Source organism: Onychostoma macrolepis, chromosome 02 (genome assembly GCF_012432095.1).
Source record: "Onychostoma macrolepis isolate SWU-2019 chromosome 02, ASM1243209v1, whole genome shotgun sequence".
Taxonomy (NCBI): domain Eukaryota; kingdom Metazoa; phylum Chordata; class Actinopteri; order Cypriniformes; family Cyprinidae; genus Onychostoma; species Onychostoma macrolepis.
The window spans coordinates 14,450,043-14,475,287 of NC_081156.1; the positions used below are offsets into that span (position 1 = coordinate 14,450,043).

General features: G+C 36.6%; 2 protein-coding genes across 8 annotated transcripts in view; one reads left to right on the forward strand and one right to left on the reverse strand.

The window, feature by feature from the left end:
• plppr5a (phospholipid phosphatase related 5a) overlaps nucleotides 1–1,567 on the reverse strand; it is a 46,239-nt gene extending 44,672 nt beyond the window's left edge. For all 4 annotated transcript variants that reach the window (XR_009268591.1, XM_058761746.1, XM_058761741.1 and 1 more), the window contains exon 1: nucleotides 1,117–1,567. Coding sequence is in view for 3 of the 4 variants with exons in the window: in XM_058761746.1 (XP_058617729.1) it covers nucleotides 1,117–1,320 (204 nt within the window). In the remaining variant the exon portion in view is untranslated. The remainder of the gene's footprint in view (nucleotides 1–1,116) is intronic.
• A 5,512-nt stretch (nucleotides 1,568–7,079) lies between these two features.
• On the forward strand, nucleotides 7,080–23,071 carry plppr4a (phospholipid phosphatase related 4a). Of its 4 annotated transcripts, XM_058761709.1 has the most exons (7): nucleotides 7,080–7,497; nucleotides 13,018–13,203; nucleotides 16,041–16,170; nucleotides 16,431–16,626; nucleotides 18,578–18,635; nucleotides 18,769–18,942; nucleotides 20,049–23,071. In XM_058761709.1, the coding sequence occupies exons 1-7, from the start codon at nucleotides 7,420–7,422 to the stop codon at nucleotides 21,555–21,557; spliced, it is 2,331 nt and encodes a 776-aa protein (XP_058617692.1). In that variant the 5' UTR covers nucleotides 7,080–7,419; the 3' UTR covers nucleotides 21,558–23,071. The 4 variants fall into 4 exon arrangements, with proteins under 4 accessions (XP_058617692.1, XP_058617715.1, XP_058617701.1 ...); XM_058761732.1 differs by lacking the exons at nucleotides 7,080–7,497; nucleotides 13,018–13,203 and having other exon boundaries at nucleotides 16,066–16,162; nucleotides 18,744–18,942; XM_058761718.1 differs by lacking the exons at nucleotides 7,080–7,497; nucleotides 13,018–13,203 and having other exon boundaries at nucleotides 16,067–16,170; nucleotides 18,744–18,942.
• Nucleotides 23,072–25,245: the final 2,174 nt, after the last annotated feature.

Consider the following 25,245-nt stretch of genomic DNA (forward strand, 5'->3'; position numbering starts at 1 on the left):
CATTTGAATTAATCATTTGGTACAATGCACTTATTGTGTTTTTACATTGTACTTATATTTTTCAAAACACCTATATGTAATTAATTTCTGTAATTACATTTATAATTACACTGTTGACCCATCCCTTACACCTTAACCCACCCTTAAACCTACCCATACCACCAAACCTGTCCCTAACCTCACCTGTATCCCACCTCAATAGCAGCAATAGTGTTTTACAATACAATATGAACACAATAAGTATGTTATTAAGTAGTAACTTATTTTTTTATGTAAGTACATAGCAGTTAAGGCCACCTAATATAAAGTGTGACCAAAAATTGTCAATATTTTGAGATCTATCAGGTGTTCTAATTATTTTGGCCACAACTGTCAACACATAATTTATTCCTGTGATGGCAAAGCTGAATTTTCAGCATCATTACTTCAGTCTTCAGTCGCATAATCCTTCATAAATCATTCTAATATGCTGTTTAAGAAACATTTTTTTAATTATTATTTTCAATTCTGAGATATGGTTGTGCTGCTTATAATATTTTTGTAGAAATCATGGGTTCATTTTCTGGATTCTTAATGATTGGAAAATTCCAAAGAACAGTATCTATTTAAAATCAACTTTTTTGTAACATTATAAATGTGTTTACTGACAACTTTGATCAAATGAATGCATCCTTGCTGAATAAAAATAGTCATTCCTTTAAGATAGATAGATAGATAGATAGATAGATAGATAGATAGATAGATAGATAGATAGATAGATAGATAGATAGATAGATAGACACTAGTTAGAAAACACACTGGGTAATTAATTTGCAAAATAATATGCATAATCAAATATACATAATAGATGTGTTAAGCATTTTCCCTTCTGTAAACTGAACGTTTTATAAATATCTAAATCCAGATGCCACATTCTTCTGTGTATTATTTCTTTCAATTTTTGTTATCCTAACTTTGCAGGCAGGCTGACTATGAGACTCTATCCACCAGGACAACCTACAATTCACAAGCTGATTAACATTATGCTATTATATAAATAAAGATCTTCCCAAAAACCACGACCAGCATGCACTGCTTATTCTAAACTCCTTTAACCTTCAATACACACTAACTCACCACGAGTGCAGGGACCCCTGCGACCACCGCGTACAGGATGGCTGGCGGGATCGCACTGAACTCTTCTGGTCCGAGATAGGGCTTCGTATAGGCATTATCATGACAGAAAAATCCCTGGATGTGCACGTTGAAAGTATCGGTGTACTCAAAGTAGTATGCCAGCATGACAGTCCCTGCCATGATCACCAGCTGAAAGTAAAGCATTGTGGATAAGGGTTAAACAGAAAAGAACAATCCCGGGAAAGAAGTGAATGGTCTTCGGTCTCCTACGATAGCATTGGCATGATTTCCTCTTATTCCACTGTTACTCCTCGTAAAAAACAAAAATCCGCCAGAAATAGTAGCGCATTGTGTCAGTGACAGTCTGAGCACTGTAAAGTGCGCTGTGGTCTGTGAGAATGAACTGGGCAGCCGCACGCGCTGTAGGCGTGCCTCACTTTAATAAGTGATGGGATGCCTGCAAACATGCACTTGAACCGTTTTATCTTGCAATATTACCGATTATCGAGTACTTCCATTCGTGCTCCTTTAAGACTCCAAATATTTCATGTACTTTTTACTCTAAGTCTCACTTTGCTGCTGCTTATTATACCGAGGACTTGTCAAACAAATTCCTCTTCATTATTAACAATATGGTAAAAGTACGAAGACCCAACGTACAGCTGCTCCGTTGAAGCGTTTTTATTCAGTCTCGAATCACTGAAATGATAGGCCTATCTGAAAATTAGATAAACCGTTTTGCAGTCACACTCAAAATTAGGCTATCTGAGTTTCTTTTTTAGGATATGTCATTGGCATACTGTTCAGGCTAAAATGTAGGAAAGAGGCTTCAGTGTATTTCTTGAGTCCGATGAGGTAGGAATTGTGCGCTGCTGCCCTCTTGTGAATGGACAAACGTCAGGCTTTGAAAAGAATTTTGCAATTTCACTTTTAAAAAGGGGGGGGGGGGGGGAACAAATATTAAATCTACATGTTAAAAATTTAAATTGGAAATTCCAGGAGAACAGTTGTAGTCATGTAGTCAGGGATTCTTACTAGTGAAATATTGTGTAATGTGTGTAAATGCAAACAACAGCAACTTCATGATACCCAAAACAGTTATGAAGGGTTAAAGGAACTGATCAGATGACTTCGAAAATCATGTAGTAATACCTAGCAATGGTTTGATGCAGCCTGCGTGGTGCCTCATTAAATATACTGATTCTTTTTTAATGTTTTGAGATAGCACCAAAGTGTTCAGGAAGAGATAAAAAAGTCTTTGGCCTATAGTGTTATTTTAACAAAATCCTCAATATTAAATACAACCCTTAGTATTGTATGCGTATGCCATTCTGTGTCAGCCGCACCACATGGATACGTTTTCTACGTTTATTTACGCTTTGTTTTGAGCGAAAACAGCGTATCTGTGTGGTGCGGCTGACACAGAACAGCACACGCAGTTTGCGTTCAGTGGATATTCTCCAAAATGCAGCTACGGTGACTTGGAGGAGACGAATTGTTGAATAAAGTCGTTATTTTTATTTTCTTTGCGTACAAAAAGTATTCTCATCGCTCAACATTCAGATTGAACCACTGATTGCAGATGGACTATTTTGACGATGTCTTTACTTTTCTGTGCCTTGACAGTGTAATTTACTTGGCAGTCAACGGGAAAAACACAAGCCTCCTGGTTTTCATCCAAAATATCTTAAATTGTGTTCAGAAGACGAATGAAGCTTTTACGGGTTTGGAACGGCATGGGGGTAAGTGATTAATGAAAAAATAATAATTTTGGGGTGGAGTAACCCTTTAAACAAACAAACAAACATAAATAAATAAATGTAATACATAAAATGTAATTTAATTTCTGAAAAATTATTATAATTGAATGCCTTTATTTTTATATAATAATTTTTAAATAGTTTATATCGAATTATTTTATTTATAATAAATTATATTTTCTGATTTTTAATAATATAGTATTTTAAATTTGTTTCCTATATTTGTTTTCCTGGTAAAGTTTTTCATGTATGCTTATTATATTGCATTTTTAAGAGGCTTGTTTTGAAAATACTGTCTCCTACACACACACACACACACACATATACAAAAAAAACAAAAAAATATGGTAGGCCTATTTAACAAGAAGGTTCACGCATGACACGTTCAGTGAAGAATAAGAGATTACAGATTATCTCAATTTAAACCCACCCAGAACCCTCCCACACACACAATATATAAAATATATATATATATACTGTATATAGTCATGGCCAAAAATATCGGTACCCTTGGTAAATATGATCAAAGAAGGCTGTGAAAATTAATCTGCATTGTTAATCCTTTTGATCTTTTATTAAAAAAATTCACAAAAATCTAACCTTTCATTGAATAATAAGAATTTAAAATATAATTTTAATATCAGTTTAACAGAATAAATAAAAGTTTTTTTTACATACTATATGTATGTGTACTGTGTTTATTTATTATGTATATATAAATACACACACGTACAGTATATATTTTGAAAATATTTACATGTATATGCATTTATATATTTATATTATTATATTTTATATTATATATAAATATATTTAATACATGTGACCCTTGACCACAAAACAGTCATAAGTGTCAATTTGTAAATTTTTTGTAAATTTTTTTAAATACTTATTTTTTTAAATATCAACATAAATACATCATCTGAAAGCAGAGTAAATAAGCTTTCCATTGATATATGGTTTGTTAGGATAAGACAATATTTGGCCAAGATAAAACTATTTGAAATTCTGGAATCTGAGGGTGCAAAAAAATCAAAATACTGAGAAAATCATCTTTAAATTTGTCAAAATTAAGTTCTTAGCAATGCATATTACTAATCAAAAATTAAGTTTTGATATATTTACAGTATGAAATTTACAAAATATCTTCATGGAACATGATCTTTACTTAATATCCTAATGATTTTTGTCATAAAAGAAAAATGGTTAATTTTGACCTATACAATGTATTTTTGGCTATTGCTACAAATATACCCCAGCGACTTCAGACTGGTTTTGTGGTCCAGGGTCACAAAAGCATAGCATATTAGCATATTTAAAAATATATATATATATATACATGCATGTGTTTGTATTTATATATACATAATAAATATACACAGTACACACTCATATATTATTTAAACAAAAACTTTTATTTTGGATGCGATTAATCACGATTAATCATTTGACAGCAATAATATATTTAACCATGAGAAAAAAAGAAAATAAAAAGGGACTAAATAATAATAATAATAATAAATAAGCAAATAATTAGAGATGAATAAATAGATTTTTTTTTAAAAAAGAACATTCCTCTCTTTAGAATCTATCTTCCCTCTTTCCAATAGAAGTTAACTATTGTGTATTAGCGCTAGTATCAGGAGAAGAGTAAGTCTTTGATGGGGTCTAAAAAAAGGTTTCCAGGTCTTATGAAAGCGAGAATCTTAACTTTTCGAGTTTTATACAAAAGATTTCTCAGATCCACATATCATGTGATGGAGGGATGATGTGTTTCTCATCTAGCTAAAACAGTGGTATAGGCAATAACCGGGCAAGATCAGACAGTCAAGTCAGGTCTCGAGTTAATGCCAAAAAGAGCAGTCAAGGGGTTGGGGCCCAAGTCTATGTTAAGAGCATTATTATGTGTATCAAAGACATTGGACCAAAAGTCTGTCAGTCGAGGTCAACCATTTTGCATTTTTGACCATAAAGCATATTATTCCTGTGCCCTGCATGTGCAAGGGGCTGTGTGGACCACATATATTGGAAACCACTGCTTTACATACTGAGAATTAACATAAAACTTTTGAGCTACTCTGTCTACACTGTAAAAAGTGATAAGTTGACTTAACTTAAAAAAACTAACATTTTTAAGTAAATGATAATTTAAAAAATAAGTTAATTGAATTGTCAAGTTCACTTAACTTTTTTTTTTTTTTAATTATTATATACTTAATAATTTTAAGGCAACTGCTTTCCTCAATTTTTTTAAGTTAAGTCAACTTTCACTTTTTACAGTGTATAGATGTTCTGCATATTGTAATAATTTTTCATAATTAGTTGTGCAGCTATATTTTAGCTGTAGTAGTAATAGTGATAGTAGTACACTGTAAAAAGTGATAAGTTGACTTAACTTTAAAAAATTGAGGAAACCCGTTGCCTTAAAATTTTTAAGTAAATTATAATTTTTAAAAAAATAAGTGAAGTGAATTGTCAAGTTCACTTAACTTTTTATTATTATTATTTACTTAATAATTTTAAGGCAACAGGTTTCCTCAATTTTTTAAGTTAAGTCAACTTATCACTTTTTACAGTGTGACACATCAAGCTGAACATATGAATAAACAATCTGAATCACGTACTGGATTTGGTGCAGAGAAAATCATGATGGGATTGAGCACGTAAAGGACCCTATGTGTGTCACGCCCCTGGACTGTCTTGTGTGTGTTTTGCTCCCCATGTGTGCCATGTGACCCAGTTTCTGTCTCCCCTTGATTGTTTAATTTGATTCCAGGTGTGTCTCCTTAGTTCATTGATTGTCTTGTCTTTATAAACCCCAGTCCTTTCAGTTAGTGGTTGTCGGTCTTTAAGTGTCTACCCTGCCTGTGATTCTGTGTTCCTATTTTGAATAATAAACCCCCGTGTTGTGAATTCCTCGTCTCCTCGTTCCTGGTTCCCGTGCTCCCCGTGAGCTGTGACAATGTGGAGTTTGTGAAACATCATCCAGACAATACACTACCATATTCGTTTCTGCTTTAAAACTTACTAGGTGTTGTAGCAGTTTTTGTGTTTCAATGTATTCAAGGTATTCAAAGTCAGCTGCAGAGTATGACAACCGGAAAATACTTCTATCTCATCCGATCATACTGCATATTCAACAAATGTGTCCATAACTATGTCCCCAAAGATGCATTTCTAAGTATTTAATGCAAATCATTTTCTCAGAAACTAGGATGTAAGGTCTCTAAAATAGCATTTCTTGTCACACTTATCTTGCACCTTTGACCTATGGACTGCTTTTAGTACATCAAAACAAATAGGCTACTGATGAGGAAAAGAACACTCTTTGGTGAGTAAAGCAAATAAAGATAATAGCATAATAATAATAATAATAATAATTCAGATAAAAAATAAAACTTCCTCCACAGTAGGATAAAATTGGTGGTAGAAGTGAGCTAGACCTTTATTATAAATTGAATTCAATCGTCACTCATCCTATATAAAATTGTAATTAAATATCCAGTAGATGGCGCGTGTGTACACTAAAACAAAATTCAAAGCAGATTTATGTCGGCTTTATACTATTTCTAAATTTACTCTGAACGAGTTTAGGAAATTGAGTTTAGAAGAACATTTAAGGGGGAAAAATAACCCCGAGTCATGCTAAATAAAAAAAGTTCTACCGAGTCATTTGTTATCTATACAGACTCCAGACAGACATTCTCATTTGGACTTTTTGTTATTCGCGTATCACTTTATGCAAAGGCCTATTTAATAGAAGGAAGAAAATATTTGCATAATACTTGCAAGTGATACGATAAAATATGAATAGCCTACTTTATGCAGTTTTACTCTTCAACTTAACAGCATTCTTTGACGCTCTGCAATAATTTTAGGGACTTTCATATGGAATGCAATATTTAGGCAAAACTTGAGGCCCCAATTTTTTTCATAACTACGCTACGCTATAAAGTAAAGGTGGATATGAGGTATTTTGCAATGCTTTGACTAAGGGATTTATGACTTGCAAATCATTACAGCGTCTTGTCTCAAAACCATTTCTCCAGTATGTATTTATAAAAGACAACGCCTTATCTACAACCCATCTGAGCCTTAGTTTGAGCCATTTGACAATTTATGATAGTGTGAAGAAGAAGCGTGAACGCCCCCACCTCTCTCACACTCACGTGCGCGCGCGCTCGCTTCTGGTGAAAATGGGTTTTTAGCACACCTCTGACGTCATCTGGTCAGCATATTGCCTCTAATCAGAAGGTTGAAGGTTGGCTTGAAACATTAATCGGCGTTGGACATTGCTAACATCTCCATCGGCGCGTCCTCAGGGGATGGTGATTGTGTTGTCATGGTTTCAGTCATGATGTCGCCAGGTTTGATTCGGCATCTTTCCGTGCGTCTCTATCCGCAGTAAAAGCGCACTTGGGGATGGAGAAAGCGACAGCCTAAAGGAGCGCAATTACTGCACACGGGGAGAAATTACACCAGCTGGGCTTCAGTGTTCCTCTCTTCGCGCACCGGGTTTTTTTAAAGGGACGCACCGTTCATCATGTCTGCGAAGGAAAGACTCAAAGGCAAGATGACCAAAGACAGCGTTACCTTGCTGCCCTGCTTTTATTTCGTGGAGGTAAGTGAGTGTAGCACAAACTGAGAGAGCTATCCTTTTTGTATCTTGTCTAATTAATAGAAGAGAGTTGAGTTGATGGTGGTCTTCATTCACGCGATGGTCACGTTCAAAAATCAAAGCAATCAAGCGGATTGGAACCATAGTCAGCGTTCATTCTGCATGACCGCTTGTTAACTTTACATATAGCCTACTGTATGCAGTTCTGGTCGTGAGAAGGGCAAATGCATTACACTTGTTGTGTGTCGTGTTAATGTTAAGGGGGTAGGCTATGCGTGATGTGTGAAGAGAAATACATAAAAAATTGTGTTGTGGCTTTTGCGCATAAAATTTTGGCTTGCTTTTTGATGTCTACCATTCAAAAACACTCTTTTCCTGATTGCATTGGCACAGACAACATGGCCTTAGTAGAGTAGCCTATTAGTTCAAAGTCTAAGTGAAGAAAATCATCCACGTTGATAATAAAACAGGACTGGAAACATTCTGAAAATGAGTATTAAAATAAGATATAAACAATGCTGTCTGTCACAGAATTCAGAGGGCAATATTAAATATAGTGGGGTTGGAATATGGACAGTTAATGTATGAAGGCTAATCTGACATGGCCTAGATATCACAGACAAATGAGTGCTGATCACTGGTGTCATTGACATAATGGTGGCAGTCTTTGATCTGTCTTGTTTATTTGTCAAGCTGCAGTGCTGAATTTAATGTTTCTTGAATATTAAAAAATATTAAACCATTCTGTTGTATGTATTAAAAACCATGGTCATTAACTATAGACTATTGGCTTCCTATTCAGTTTAAACAATTCATTTTAGAGAATGAGGGCATAATGAATTACTACAAGATATTTTTCTAATAAGACTTGTGAGTGCCTCATTGTAAAAATGCAATGACTTCACATATTATTTTATGTAATTAGTGAGAAAAATTTCATGATACATGTGTTTCTCATCCAGATATCAAATGTAGGATCCTGTAAACAACGTACCTGGAATAGACTCTGAATTTTCAAATCAGACAGAATCAAAGCTCACTGGCTGCACTGAAATTAATATCTTGTTCCCAGGTGTGACCTGGTTGCCTTCTATAGAGTAGCCTCGCTGCAGAGACCTTGTTTCTGTCCTAAGCTGAGAATGAATTAAAAGCGGAGTAATTTAATATGCTTCGCCTCTCTAATTTTGCCTAATTAACTTCCCTGTTTCACTAATGTTTCAGTTTACTAAATGAACTACAAGATGGCCGAGAAGTTTAATTTGTCCTCTCATGAAAAAAAAAAAAAATATATATATATATATATATATATATATATATATATATATTCTTTTGACGGTTCCTTATAACCTTTATTTTTAACATACACAATATGCTGGCAAGGCAAGTTTATTTATATAGCTCATTTCATACACAGTGGTAATTCAAAGTGCTTTACATAAAAGGAAGTGAGAAAGTCAAAACAAGGAATTAAAAAATAATAATAATAAAAACAAGATATAAAAATTAATTTAAAAAGAATTTAAAACAGTTAAGAATAGAAAATGATTATACATAGTGCAATCAGTTCGGACGTACTGTAGCACAGTGCTCATTTGACAAATGCACAGCTAAACAGATGAGTTTTGAGTCTGGATTTAAATGTGGCTAATATTTTAGCACATCTGATCTCTTCTGGAAGCTGGTTCCAACTGCGGGCGGCATGATAGCTAAAAGCAGACTCCCCTTGTTTTGTGTGAACCCTTGGTATTTCTAACTGACTCAATCCTAATGATCTTAGTGGTCTGTTAGGTTTATATTCAGTGAGCATATCTGCAATGTATTTAGGTCCTAGACCATTGAGTGATTTGTAAATGAGTAAAAGTACTTTAAAATCAATCCTAAATGTAACTGGAAGCCAGTGTAAGATCTAGATCTAGTTTAGATCTAAGTTATTATTCCACACTGGTGTATGGCCAATACATTCCTATTTATCTAATGATGTAAATATCAAATTTCGTCTTGTTCAGTTGTTCAGCCATGTTTAGCTAGCAAGGTAAATTAAATTTCATAGTATATTTTTAATTTCAGCTTTAGCTACAGATGCACTGATATAAAAATACAGATAAACTTTATTTTTAGCTGACAACTAATAAATAGCAAATATTAAAATCGTATACTATTTTATATAAATACGTGGTAACACTTTATTTTAAGGTGTCCTTGTTACATGTACTTACTATTATAGTGAAAATAAATTATGAATATAATTACATGCAAGTAACCCTAAAACAAACCCTAACCATATAGTAAGTACATGTAGTTAATAAATATTAGTCAGTACTTAAAACAAGAACACCTTAAAATAAAGTGTAACCAAATACATTAAAATAAAGCTCTAAACTAAAGTAAACTGTTTTAAGTGCTATAAGTCAGTTTAGCCATCAGAATGTTCAGAGTTTTAAAGTGAGTGTTAGAAGACAGCTAAGATAATTAGCAAAGATAGGCAAAATGAGCATGAACAATTAAATATCCAATATCAGACAATATATTATTGACCGATGATAAAAAAAAAAAAAGTTTATATTTTTGTTTAAAGAAGAGGTAAATTGTTGCATTATTGTCAGAAAGCATTATGCTTTGATGGCTTACATCAAAGGGTAGCCTATAAAGTATATATTGCAATGTAAGCTGTGTGTTTGTGTTGTAATAACTTAAACAAAATATAGGCCTAAATGAGAAATGTTTAAAGTTAAAGACACAGTCAAAATATACAAATATACAGTCAAACTACAGAATTAATTTGTTTACTTGAGAATTATGGGTGGACCGTAGACAATAACTGATATTCATAGTTTGGAACTACAGCTGGTCCAGTGCAAATATCATAGAGGTTATTGGTATTGGTGCTGTAAGACGCAGCATCACTAGAAGTTTAAACCACAGGGGTTTTTCTGCAGATGTTCTCCCCTTTTTAGAAGGGTCTTGATTACAGTAATTAAACCCCCTACCCCCACCTTTGATCTTCATGCTGTCCGCTCAATTTTGTAATTATTCAGTACCATGGCATATTTCCACTTTGCATAGCACAGCGCAATATATTTCCTCCTGGGAGCTGCAGCAGCGAAGACATCTCCAGCTGATCCTTGTTCATTGAGATACTATGGGGTGAACCGTGTCAATGACAACAGTAATTCTAGGATATCTAAAGAAGTTCCATGCATATTCACCTGAGAATAACCTTTATTCTCCCATAATCACACATCTTCTGTCTAACCTTAGCATGAACCTAGTACCGAAGACGAGTGTGAAAAGCCTCAGGGGATGTAACTCCAGCATAGTTTCATCCAAACCCTCATTATATGTATCGGTGCTCACTTACCAACATAACGCTGATTGTAGCAGTTAGCTTGACAAGCACCAATACACAGCCATTGCCATTGTGCATTCCTCAAAAGGTACTTTATGGTGTAAAAAAGTTCTTCAGATTATTGAAATGTTCTTCACACTAAAGTTCACACCACCAGTGCTACGCAGCAACAAAATGATCCCATACATTTTCAATGGAGAGCTGGTGATTTCCTGCGACTTGAGCGTCAGTGACCAATGCAGAATGTACCATTGAGCGAGTCATGTGACAAAGTTAAGAAAAGTTTAACTTAATGCAAATGAGCAGTGAATTTCCTGAGCAACAACCATAGGAGTGAAGACTATGTTTCTAGTGCAGGAAAGACAAGACAGAGTTCTGCAGCATATTATATGATTTTACTGCAACCACATACAAGAAAATGTATAAGAAATGTGTGGAAAAGAAACTGTCATCAGTCTTAGTGAGTTTGATTGATACATTGATAGTTTGTGTTGTTAGCTATATGATGCAGTGAGCAGTTTAGCACTTTTGTAGTTCATATTTACAGTTTCCCCTGCATAATGTTGATTATCAGGGACTAGAAAATGTATTATTTGTCAAATTCGAATGACGTTTTAGTAATGTTTAGCAGTATGAGTTTAATTAGTTGATTGATCGAAAATGTCAATCTCAACGACTCCCAAGCGACTCGCTCAACGATTCATTTTTCCATACCTCTCTTTTGCGTGACGCTAATCTGCAGTGATTGGTCCAATTGGACGATTTAATTTCCATTTCATAAATCAGCATTTGTGAGTGCAGTACTGCTTTGTGTACAGCCGTTACCGGGGAAAAAGCTATTTTTACGCTCCAAAAGTGGCATCTAGTGGCAAAGAATGAATTAGCATTTTCATTCAGACCAACGCAAAAATCGAATCATGGTTTTATGCAGGAAACACACAGAGCTGTAAATGTGAACCGGTATATATTTCCCACGGCAGAAGCCCTGCCACACATAGAGTGTAAGTCTGTGGGAAACACTGTAGCGCTCTTCAGTAAAATGATGGGCACACAACACAAGGTTTGGGCTATGTTGCTGTGGTACTGCTGTAAAAATGAACTTTAACCATTGATTCTTCACAGCCTCATCCTTTGGCAGTAAAAACAATACAAAAACTAAAAAAACGGATTTACAGTGCAGAGCACAGCGTCAGTGTTTGAGGGAGGGGGGTTCAAGCTTTCTCGGGTCTGCATGCACAACAAGTGGGTGGGCAATATGCTAGTTTCATGTTGACACCAACATGAAACAGCTGGGGTTTCATTTTAAAAATGTCTCGTTTCAATGATTCAGATTCAACTGTTTCTTTTGAGAGACAATAACTTTGTACACGGTGCACTTTCAGATTTAAAACTTTGCAGGATGTTTTCATTCACTTAGAGCTGTGTTACAACACTGCTGGTAATTTTCAAAAATCCATAATAGGGGCACTTTAAGATATGGCCAGATGTGCAGTCTACCAATAATATTAGAGCGACAGTATAGGAACGCCCACAAGCGTCTTCACAGTACAGAGACTAGTAACATGCAAAGACGCTGGCGGTGTGAATTTGAAGAAAAAAAAGGTTGTATTAGGAACTGTTCACTGAAAGGTTCTTTGGGGAACCGAAAATGGTTCTTCTATGGCATATCTTAAAAGAGCTAGAACTGATTAATTAGCATGAGTTATTTCTCCATCAACTGCGTGCAATGTCATTAATGTCTGTCCTATATTGCTGAACCAACATAGTTCAAAAGACGGAGGTCTGACCATGTTATTATGGATTCAGGAAACAGTTGTGACTAGTTGGTTAGTTTTTCCAAATGATGCATCGTACTATGGTAGTTAATCAGTGAGTTACATCATTGTACAGGAAATACATCCCAGGTGAGCTCAATCCTAAATGTGAAACAGTGGCAAAATACAGATGAGAAGTCACATGATCAGATACAGTACTTCCATTGCCTTGTCAATGGAATAATTACCACCTATCATGTTAGCAACAGTTTGCAAATTAGCCTGGATGAGGCAAACTATGGGACAGTGCACCATTTGCCTAATACAATTTGCATAATTTCATTGTTGTTCTCTACTCATTTTGCATATTTAGTAAACAAGACCCATCTAATAAATCATATTCCTTCTGTTTTATCTCTACAGCTCCCAATTCTGGTGTCCTCTGTGGTCAGCTTATACTTCTTGGAGCTGACAGATATTTTTAAGCCGGTGCGTTCAGGCTACAGCTGCAATGACCGCAGTCTCAGCATGCCTTACATTGAGCCCACAAAGGAGGTCATCCCCTTCCTGATGCTCTTCAGTCTGGCTTTCGCCGGGCCAGCGGTAACGGTAAATGCCAGATTGACACTCTCACTCTTGTTTAGTCTAGATGGCACTCTTACTTATTCATGCAGTCCTAGTGTTTGATCTCAGTTTAGAGGGGCAAGAATGAATATTACAGTGAATATTAATTCATCTATTTTTGATGGTGTGCCTCCAGTTTCTTTGTAGTCACCTGAAGTTGCAAATTGTTGCTAGCTTTGCACACACATAGTTCATGTTAAAGACAAGAAATCGCTTGATGGCTTTAGCTTTGTCTCAGCCATGAACCATGATTTGCTGCTTGCTGGTGGTCAATTACAGGCAGCATTGAGGGACATTCTCATTCTCGTATCTGAAAATCTGTACAGGATGAGTCAGTTATATTTTTGCTTACATTTACAGTACTTACTTGCAATACTTGCTTACAATATACTTACATTTATATTTATGCATTTTGCAATTGATTTAATTAAAGCAACTTAAAAAATGGAATGAAAGCAAATTTGTCTAACTAATTCACCTTAAGTATGGGTTTCTCTGCTTTCACCTCGGCTAAATTGTTGTTAGCATTTCTATTTGTGTTCTCTCAAGCCATTTTTCTTTCTTTCTTTCTTTCTTTCTTTTTTGCTTGTCTCTTGCATGTTTTCTTCTTCCCAAACTGTCAGTGAAATTTTGTCTGCCACCCACCCAGCATGCATTTTGAACATCAGTTGGGCGACAAGGCACTAAGCCTCTCCAGGCATGTTGTGAGTCTATTATCACGACCCTAGGTGATGAACTCATGAGTCTAATAGATTGCCCTCAATTGCATTTTACCATCTGTATACATGTTGAGGTTTACAAGATTATCACTGCAAAGACAGCTCAAAAAGAGCAAATATCTTCAAGCCCTGATTGTCACATTTCCTTGGGTTTTCAAAAGCTGGAAGTTTGACAGTGTTTGGATATTGTAGCTTTTGAGAGTTGTATTTGAACTCCATTACTGTTCAAAGCTTTTGGCTCAGTAAGATTAAAATTAATTTAATTAATAAATTAATTATTTTACTCTGCAAGAATGCATTAAATTGATCGAAAGTGATATTCAGTACAGATATTCACTTGCTTTTCTTTTGAACTTTCGATTCATCAAAGAATCCTGAAAACAAATGTATAACGGTTTCTGCAAAAATATTAAGCCAAACAACTGTTTTTAGCATTGATAATAATAAGAACTGTTTCTTTTGTACCAAATCAGTATATTGGAATGATTTTCAAAGGATCTTGTGAGACTGAAGACTGAAAGTTGCTAAAAATTCAGCTTTACCATCACATTAAAAAAAAATTTTTTTAAATATATTAAAATAGATATGAGTTATTTTAAATTGTAATAATATTTCACAATATTGATGTTTTTACTGTTGTTTTTATAATAAATGCAGCCTTGGTGAGCATGAGAGACTAATTTGAAAAACGTTAAACAATATTACCAACCCCAAACTTTTGAACGGTAGTGTAGCTTTTGAAGAAATAGGCCACTGGGTCACAGCTGGGTCAATGAATATTAAGACTGGCCAAAAAAGAAAAGGAAAAACATTTAAAATTTCAGTTTAAAACACGTGTCACATTCTCAGAAATATTGAATACTCTTTGTATTCATGTTAAATAAAAATGTATCCATTTCAAGAAGAGTTTAAATTTATTAAAAATGTCATGTGGTGTATCTATTAAGTAAAAAGTAAAAAAAAATATTTCAAAATATTTTACAAGACGTGAAGAGTATTTTACAAATATCATCAATTATTAATTCATTAATATGATTACATTTTATTTTAATTTTTATGAATTTCGATACATGAGTTTAATTTTTAATTAGTTTTTTTAAATAAATCAATAAATTTGAACCAAAAATACAAGCTTTCTATCATTGCCCCAGTTGTTTATTATATTCACAATGGCTTTTAAAGTTTGTTATTCCAGTGTTGGTCTCATCAACATCATCTTAAAATTGCTTTGCTCCACCTATATTCATCAGAGAGCAGATTCGTTAAATGTTTAATGACATATTTGTTTCATCAACTCCCCAGCACGTCGCTTGGGTATTTTCATCACATTAGGTGCTCCACCATACTGGCCTAATTAATTTTGCAAGGCGGCTATGCTTTTGAGTGCTATCACTGTTATCCTTTGCATTTTGCATTTGTCAGCCACTGTAAATAAGTCTGTGGTTGGTCTGCAGTGAAGCATGGGTGCAAATGGCCACCTCAGCCCAAACATTTGCGTCATAATTTTGACTTTTGCTCCATGTTTAATCACTCAACAACATTCTCTCGATGCTAAATCACCCAAATGAGTTTTGGGCCTCAGTACTGTATGGGTATTATGGCTGAGCCTTTGCTAGCAGGCGGCGTGTGAATGTGTATCCTGCTGGTAGCTCCAGCTGTTATGGTAGCGCCTGCTGCACTCGAGTGCTGCACTTGACTGTAGGTGTGCGGCAAGTGTGATCTCAGGAGGGTCTCTCTCACTCTCTATCTCGTCCTCCACAGCAGATGCCCCCTTCAGAAGCATTTACATATAAATCTATGGGTTTCTGCTTTTCATTTACATGGAATTAACAGTTTAGTCATTGCGATAGTGGAGGCCTGGATGACTTTCAAGACACCCCCTTCCCTCATCAATTTTTTTTTAGTTTTGGATGAAATCCCTCTCATATGGCTATGAATGAATGGATGGATGGATTGGAGCGATTACTTTAATTACAGTAATGGAGTTGATGTGTCAGTGATTGTATTAGAAATGACCCCTGGAAGCCACTAGAGAGGGGACGGATGGCAGTAAAAAGGGGGTGCTGTATGTTTGTGTAAACACAGATGACCATATTCCCACAGATTATGATTGGGGAAGGGATCCTGTACTGCTGCTTGGCCAGAAGAAATATCACCATCAAAACAGAGGCTAACATAAACGCCGCCGGCTGCAATTTCAACTCTTACATCCGACGAGCTGTGAGGTTTGTGGGTGGGTGTATACATTTCTGCTCTTTGTGACTCTATAAAAAGCAATATGGCTTGTATAAATATTATTCGGAATACTCTTTTGATCTTGACTCATTCTGTCTGTTTTATAGTCTTGTACTATATTGAGTTTGATATTAATAATGAAAGCTCCATCTATTTTATCGCAAGCTTATGAAGTCTTCTTGCTGCTTATGAAATGTAGTATTTGCTTTATATGACTGAGAAAAAAGGTCTGTGCATATACTTTTGTCTCATTTTCAGGGGTCCATGTGTTTGGCCTGTGCATCACCGCACTCATCACAGATGTTATCCAGCTGGCCACAGGATACCACGCCCCCTACTTCCTCACCGTGTGCAAGCCCAACTACACCAGCCTCAACACTTCCTGTGATGAAAACTCTTTCATTGTGGATGACATCTGCTCTGGGCATGATCCAGCAGCAATCAACGCTGGCAGGTCAGAGAGCGGTATCTGTGTCAGATTGTAGTTCGTCAACATGCATGATCATGCCCAAAAATAATCTAAATTTGGAACAAGCATTACATACCATTTTATCATTGTGACTGTTAAGTCAATGTGAAATGGTGTTGTGATGTTGTGAACAAGAAAAATTGTAGGGCAGGATATAATTTTACCCATTGGGAATTGTTTGGATGGGCATTTTTTTCTGCGGAGCAAAGAGATAGCTGACAACACGACGACAGACAAGACAGAGCAAGTTACTTTTGGTATGAAACAAAGTATCAGCTTTCAAATTTTGTCTTTTTTTTTAAGAAATTCACAAAATAAATACCGTTTGTGGCTCTTTAATGTGTCGTGACTGACCGCAGCACCTCAGTTCAAGTGGCACATGAAGCGATCATCTCATCTCTGTACTAGTTATATCATGAAATAAACATGAATGAACATCAGAAGGTATCTTGTTTCAACTGTGGAAAGAAAGGTTTGTTTGATTCAGCATTATGATTGGTTTAGATCGCATGTCAGTCAAAGTCCCTATAAAGGGTCAGTTGAGCCATGCTGAATGTGAGTTTGCTAAAACAGTGTTTAAATAGCTGTTTGGCTACTGGTTAACATTATCCAATAGCCTGTGTGGTAAAAGTGATGTCAGCAGAAAAGGAAAGTTGTTTTAGAGGCAGATCAAGTTACTGTTACTAAATATTTGGTAGCACTTTATTTTAAGGACCAATACTCACTATTAACTAGTTGTTTATTAGTATGCATATTACTAGCATATTGGCTGTTTATTAGTACTTATAAAGCACATATACATTTTTTACATCCCTTAATCCTACCCCATACCTAAACGTAACAACTAACTTAACTTACTAACTATTAATAAGAAGCAAAGTAGGAGTTTATTGAGGGGAAACTCTTAATTAATAGTGAATAAAGTGTTACCAAATATGTCAATGAAAGATTTTGAAAATAATTTTTTTTTGTAGTAACATTCAACGAGTCAATCACAATAAGATGATGAACGTGCATTAAGAAAGTAAATAGAGTCCATTTTGATTTAATCTGGTCTTTTATAGTTTAAAAAAAAATTCTCATTGGACTGAGATTTGCCTCCATCTGTGATAATCTGATTGAAAGTCTTTTTGTTTTTTTTTAGTTCACTTCCACTTGAGTTCAAATTGGCAAGATTTTTTTTTTAACATTTCAGGATTTCTAATCAAGCATCTGCAATTAAAATACCTGTGTCATGCAATGATTCAAGACTGACTTTATGAAAAGCTCACTCTAATACTGATGGATTGTGGGTGATTAACAATATACCCAAACAAAGATGATTTTACATATTATTGCTGACAAAATTTGAATGGACCTGCTGCACAGCAACTCTACTTACAGTAAAGGTCTGTTTGGATCAATAGATTTGTATACAATCCCTGCTATAAACAGTGTAGGTAAATGTGAAGGCAGCAGAATGAATGTGGCGCTGTCCTCTGGCACATGGCGTTCCTGTAAAACCCACACAGAGTTCAGTCTTGTTGCTTCACTCACAACCCGGCTGCCCATTCCAGCACACCCACACACATCCATTTGCGCAGCTCTGGTTTTCAATCTTCCACTCATTTCATGCACTCTCAATAGCCGTGATTATCTGTTGTGCAGACATTTTGTATAACGTAAAAATTAGACGTAAAGAGGGTCGGTGTGGTGTGTGTGTCCCCAAAGGCTTACGCTTCTGTTACGTAAATTGAAATGTGTCTCCAGAATATCTAGTTCTTGGAAATAAAAAGCTCTGATCCTGTTTGGCACAATATATGAATTAGGGAACTATAGACATGATTATCTATGGCTTTCCATTCCCATCTGTCCTTTAGCATGGAACACTACCTCAAATGTGTTCAGTGTGAAAACGATCTGAAAATCTAGCAAGGCTGTCTGTCTCTCATTACAGGAAGTCCTTCCCATCTCAGCACGCCACTCTGGCAGCTTTTGCGGCTGTGTACATCTCCGTAAGTAATCCACTTGACTCATGGCACAGTTGAATCAAGTGATATCTAACTGCATGCCAAATAATCCAACTGTCCTTTCCACTATAAAGCATTTTCATTAAACTTCAGTCAAAAGGCTGGTCTCCTTCCACAGATGTACTTTAATGCCACTCTGACTGACTCATCTAAACTCCTGAAGCCACTCCTGGTGTTTTCCTTCATCATCTGTGGCATTATCTGTGGCCTGACTCGCATCATTCAGTTCAAGAACCATGCCGTGGATGTGTACTGTGGCTTTCTCATCGGAGGGGGCATAGCCGTCTACCTGGTGAGTCTTGTTGTTGAGGCTTTCAAAGGCGCTGTGTGGATAATAATTCATTTTACATGTTCCCATGACAAATCTATATTACTCTATGAAACCTGGCACTGGAAAAGAATCATAGAGAATTAGCAAGGTGCTATAAGACAATGCTGTTTTAATGGAGATAAAAATAGCTCACACATGCAAATCCCTTGTGGCTTCTTTTCTGCTCTCCACCCACACACACCCCTCACATTCCTCCCACCATTTCTTTTTTGCTCTCTCACTAATTCGACTTCTTCCCTGCTCAATCTGATCTTGAGGGCTATGTACACCCTGTGATTTCTAACATCAGCAACAATGCCAAAACTCCTTTAGGAGGAATTAACACAGCTGAGGTAAATCAGTACATCAGGCCCTGATTTTATTGTTTGCTCAGCATAGTGTATGCTAATCAGGTCAAGCAAATTACTATGTAATGCTGTTTGATACTCTGGCTGTGGAATCCCACATTGGGTGTATAGACCAGAGACAAAATGAGGAAAGCTCTCAAAAGTTAATGTAGGCTCATGATGGACTTTAGTCAATGTAGGCACCATATGTATTATTTTTTGGAGAATGAAAACAAGGCTGTAGTTCATTCAGCTAATGTTAATGTTGAAAAACATATCTTGGCAAAGAAATTACTGCCACTGGTGAAAAAAAAAACTTAATCATTACAGGACCTTGGGACAACACTGCTGAAAGAAATTCAATCTTCTGGTCAGACTGGTCTGTTGACTGGTTCGAGGGGGGTTTGGGTACTTCACAGATGATCAGACTGAGAGACTTGCTGGCTACCCAGCTAAAGCTAAGACTAGACTCAACTCTTAAAGACTGTTTCCATTGACTGGAGAAGATTCTAGTCTTTGACAGTCAGGAAAGAGCATAAACCTATTGACTGAGTCAGTAAACCAGCTAAAGACTAGCTTAGCCAGGCTGGGAGACCATATAACCTTTTGAATAGACTATACAAGGGTCTCTCAAATCATTTTCATTTGCAAAACAATAAATATCACTATTATGACTAAGATCTATATGGCATCTATTGATTGATATTGCTGTATATATTCTGCATTTTTGCACTACCCTAGGGTCTGTATGCAGTTGGAAACTTTAAACCTAGTGAAGACACATCTCTAAAGACACATGTACATCCTCCTCTCCGGCAACCACAGCCACCACAACCACAACCTCTACCACAACCCCAGCCAGTGGTGCCTCAACCTGCCATGCGGGAGCCTCTGAGACCTCTACCAAACCTGAACACAGATCCACCACGCTTACTGCCACCTAAGAGCCTGAGCATGCGGGAGCGTCCCACCTCAGCTCGTTCTGAGAGTATCCTGCTACGTGGCCCGTCCCACAGAGAGAACATGTCCAGTTTGAAAAGGGCAAGCACAGAGGTAGAGTGCATTACACCTCCCAGTCCCCTCTGCAAGGAGAGCTTTGTGACATTCAGTAACACTCTGCCCCGCGTGCACTCAACTGGAGTTGAAGAACCAGTGCCTCGCCGCCATGCTGCTATCCATGCCTCCATGGACTCCACACGTTCCAAGCAGCTGCTCTCACAATGGAAGACCAAGAATGAGAACCGCAAGCTGTCTCTGCAGGTGATGGAGGCTGAGGCTGGACAACTGTCTCCCCAGCGAAACATGGAGCTCCGCTGCAGCTCTGAACCCTCAGCCATGGGCTTAGATGGTGAGCTCCGTGGTGGACCTCATGGGCAGTACATGAAGCTAGCCGCTAGTGCTGTGCCATTAGCCAATCATAATAGCTCTGGTGGCCTAACTGGTGGAGCCAGGGTATCGATCCAGTCACGACCAGGATCGTCCCAACTGGTGCACATCCCTGAGGAGACCCAAGAGAATGTGAGCTGCTCACCTCAGGAGTATGGTGGGGAGGTGAATGATGGTGGGGGAGGGGGTGGGAATGCACGGTCGAAATGGCTGAAGGTAGCAGAGAAGAGCACCGCCTGTCGGACTAACAGCCAACCACGTATCATGCAGGTCATTGCAATGTCTAAGCAGCAGGGCATGTTGCACGGCAGTCCTAAAAGTGAGGGAAGCACCGTGAGTTGTACCGGATCCATCCGTTACAAAGCCCTCATGGATCAGGAACCCAACACGGGCATTGTTCGAGTGGAGGCCCACCCTGAGAACAAGCCTGTGGTTAAACCACCATCTACAGACGGCAGCGGGTCCTGGAGATGGAAACCGCAGGAGCGGGGCAGCATCCGTCAGTCCCTTGAGCTCAACGATCTGAACCGGGACTCCGAAAGCTGCGAGTCATTGAAAGACGGCTACGGCTCCATCGATGGGAACCGGAGCCTACCAGACATGAGCAACCCCCATCATCCCCATTTCCACCATCACCACCACCAACAGAGTATCACCACCATCCGAGTCACTCCGGTGGAAGCCAGCAGTGAAGCCACCTCAGAAACTCTCTCCACCACCTCCAGTCGAGACTCCACACTACGCAGGAAAGGCAACATCATCCTGCTGCCCGACAGAGGACCTAGTCCTGATAATGCCAGGAACCTGCCTCACTTTTTCAAATCCTCCCCTACACCTCCCCCCATTTTGACTTACAAGGAGTGAAAGAAACCTCTTTCCTTTACAATCCTAAGAGTTGCCTTGCTCTCTGGACTCTGAAGACTGGAGCCAGTCATTCTGGACACATGTACATTCCCTGACCGTTAGACACAACTGCACTCTCCAGAACACGTAAGGCAACATTGTGCATTTTCAGTCTACATTCTGTAGGCTTTGTTACTATAACATAAGCACAAAATGTGAAATTTGGGGCTGTTTGGTAAAGGTGATTGTTTGATTTGCCTATCTCATTCGTATTAGCTTTGTTATCAAATCCATTGTCTTATCGGAATTGTCTGTTGTCTCATGGCAACGTGGGTGCTTTTAAAAACTTTGTAAATTTATATGTATTTTCTCAATATGAATATTTGTATGTATACTGGACCATTCAATCACATCTTTTCATGCTTAAGGAGAAAAATGTTGCTATTAAATATTTTAGCTGGGCTTTCAATCAGACCCATAGCTTTTAGACAAATAGGAGAATGTTAGTGTGAAGTTTACAGAGGATTTTAGCAACAATGTATTAACCAAATGGATGTTTTGTTTAGGGGGCTTGTTTAACCATATGCACTGTGTGTTTTAGTGACCATGAATGAGCTATTTTCATTCAAACAGTTGAAAGCGCTCTTTGCTGGCATAGAGACAATAAATTTATAGAGACTCAGCCTTTGGCATTGTAATGCAGAGAACAATACATTCTTCAGACATTAATGTCATATTGCCTTTGTGTAATATAGAACGTTTATTTGGTTCCATAGGCCAATGAGCACTATTTCACTCATATATATTGATTTGCAAGCCCCCATATTTTGTAGTGTGCTTTGAGCACAGGTATAATTGTGTTTTATGGCCCATTGCTGTATGTTTACAGTGATGAATTGTGCATCATTTTTTTAGTTGTCCCCCTATTTTGCCTGGCAGGATGGGGTTATATAGCTACTGAGGTGCGTTGTCCTCTTTATTTTTAAGAGTGTGAGCATAAACAAATGACTCATACTTCACTGCACATTGCAGAGAAGCATACACAATATGAGAGCAATAGGAGGCCCCCAAAGGTACTAGTGGGAATTCATTGCTTATTTTTGTAAACGTCTAAAAAATGCTAATAATCATGTTCATAGAGTGCCTCAAAAAGTATTATATGCCTATTAGCTAGTGATAACTTAGCTCCATCTTGCAGTAACTGTACAAAAATGTTGCTGCTGTAATGATTACGGTGCAGAATTGACAGATGTTCACTGACTTTGCTTTAAATATCCACTGTCTGTGCCATCAAATGGCACTTAAGAATGGGCACAGTCACTGCATAATGACAAGTGCTGCATAAACTAAGAAGTTTTAATAAAATACACAAATAGACAATGTTAGGATTCGTCCTGTGTGGCGTGTATATTTCTAAACAGTTCTAAACTGTGTATTTGTATTTCTAGCTCATTGTTTACATCCTTGTTAGGACCATATTTTAATATATACATAAATATTGCCAAATAAGAATTTATGTTGAACAAGGTGTAAGATTACATGTAGTTAATTCATGTATATATATGTATATGTGTATATATATACATACAGTATACATATACATATATATATATATATATATATATATATATATATATATACATATTTTGATGTGTCTGTTTTAAAAGAGTGACTCGAACCAACACATTTTAAAGTTTTATATATGCTTGTACAGTATAATTGTACCCCACATTATGGCTTTTACCTGTCCTTACATATGCATGGTGACTTAATACTGTATGTACTGTAACTAAAGGATTTGTTTTGTTTTGCTTTTCTTTTGTAAATGATGCCTTTAATAGTGATGGCTGGTCCCTTGATTTATACTCTATTTCATTCTGCGGAATCAACCGAATAATCATTCAATCTTTTTAGCCCTGTAAATAGGTATTTGTAACTTTGCCAGCAAACTGTTGAAATGTAAGAGAGATCAGTGGGTTATTATTTGAGTGTCATAGAGACACTTGCTTTATTAGTGCTCTAAACCAGATATGGTGCATCAGAGAAATGGCTTTTCGGTTGAACCTGTTGACAGATATTTGGAAGTTTCGCCTTGTGGGGTTTTGTTTAGCGATGTATTTTGACTGAGGATGATATGTCTTAATATATATTGAAATAAATGTTTGGTATCACAGCCAAAATAAGCATTTTTATTTTCACAGTCTCCTGCATGGTGTCATAAATTATCAAAAAGTATATAATCACATTTTTATGTGCCTGTTTGTGAAGTGTTCTGTTTCTTTCCCTATTTATAGCAAAAAGTTCTTCTATATATGTGACAGTGCATATGCCCACAGACCACCCACAGTCTGTTCACTAACCATCTGATGCATATTGCACACAAAAATAGTAAGCATTTTCTCTATCTAGTTCAAATATGATTTGCTTGGCAAGTTATGTAAGGACCAGATGATTTTTTATCAGTCCTGAAAAGAAAGTTGGGTCCCACTTTATATTAGGTGGCCTTAACTACTATGTGCTTACATTTGAATTAATCATTTGATACAATGCACTTATTGTGTACATACATGTTTTTACTTTGTACTTATATTTTGAAAAATACATATATGTAATTACATCTGTAATTAATTTCTGCAATTAAATTTATAATTACACTGTTGACCCATCCCTTACAGCTTAACCCACCCTTAAACCTACCCATACCACCAAACCTGTCCCTAACCTCACCTGTATTCCACCTCAATAGCAGCAAAAGTGTTTTGCAATACAATATGAACACAATAAGTACATTGTACTTATTTTTTGATTTAAGTGCATAGTAGTTAAGGCCACCTAATATAAAGTGTGACCGAAAGTTGGGTCCCACTGTATATTAGGTGGCCTTAATTACCGTACTATGTACTTACATCAAAAAATAAGTACAATGTACTTATTGTGTTGCAAAACACTTTTGCTGCTATTGAAGTTGGATACAGGTGAGGTTAGGGACAGGTTTGGTGCTATGGGTAGGTTTAAGAGTGGGTTTATGTGTAAGGGATGGGTCAACAGTGTAATTATAAATGTAATTACAGAAATTAGTTACAGATGCATTTACATACAGGTATTTTTAAAAATATAAGTACAAGGTAAAAACATGTATGTACGCAATAAGTGCATTGTATTAAATGGATAATTTAAATTTAAGTACATAGTAGTTAAGGCCACCTAATATAAAGTGGGACCGAAAGTTGTGTTACGGTTTGCAAGGTTAGCAACATAAAATCTTTTTCATTTAATTTCATTTTAATCATTTTCAGCTTATTTTTCTGTACACTCATAGAGCCATGTCATTATTTAATTTTTTGTACTAGTATATATTGTTTTGGTATATTATAGCTCAGTGTATAATATAAACTATCCCCAAATGGCACATAACTGTGAGTGATTGCTTTAACATGTCAGTTTCTTCCTGTCTAAGTGAGTGGTTCTTGGCCAGAATAATCTAAAAAAAAAAAAAAAAATGTAAGTTGTGTTGGCACCTACTAAACTCTTCTTCCATGATGCCAGGCTGTTCGGTATGGTTGCCAAATCTTTCTTGCTATGCGGTTTCAAATGTGTTCTGAGCGGTTGTTAGCATGTTGCTAGGTTGATGCCATGGTGTTTTGGTAGTTGCTAAGTATTTACTCGCTGACTCACGTTGAAATTAGTATCAGGTTAGTTATAGTTAATT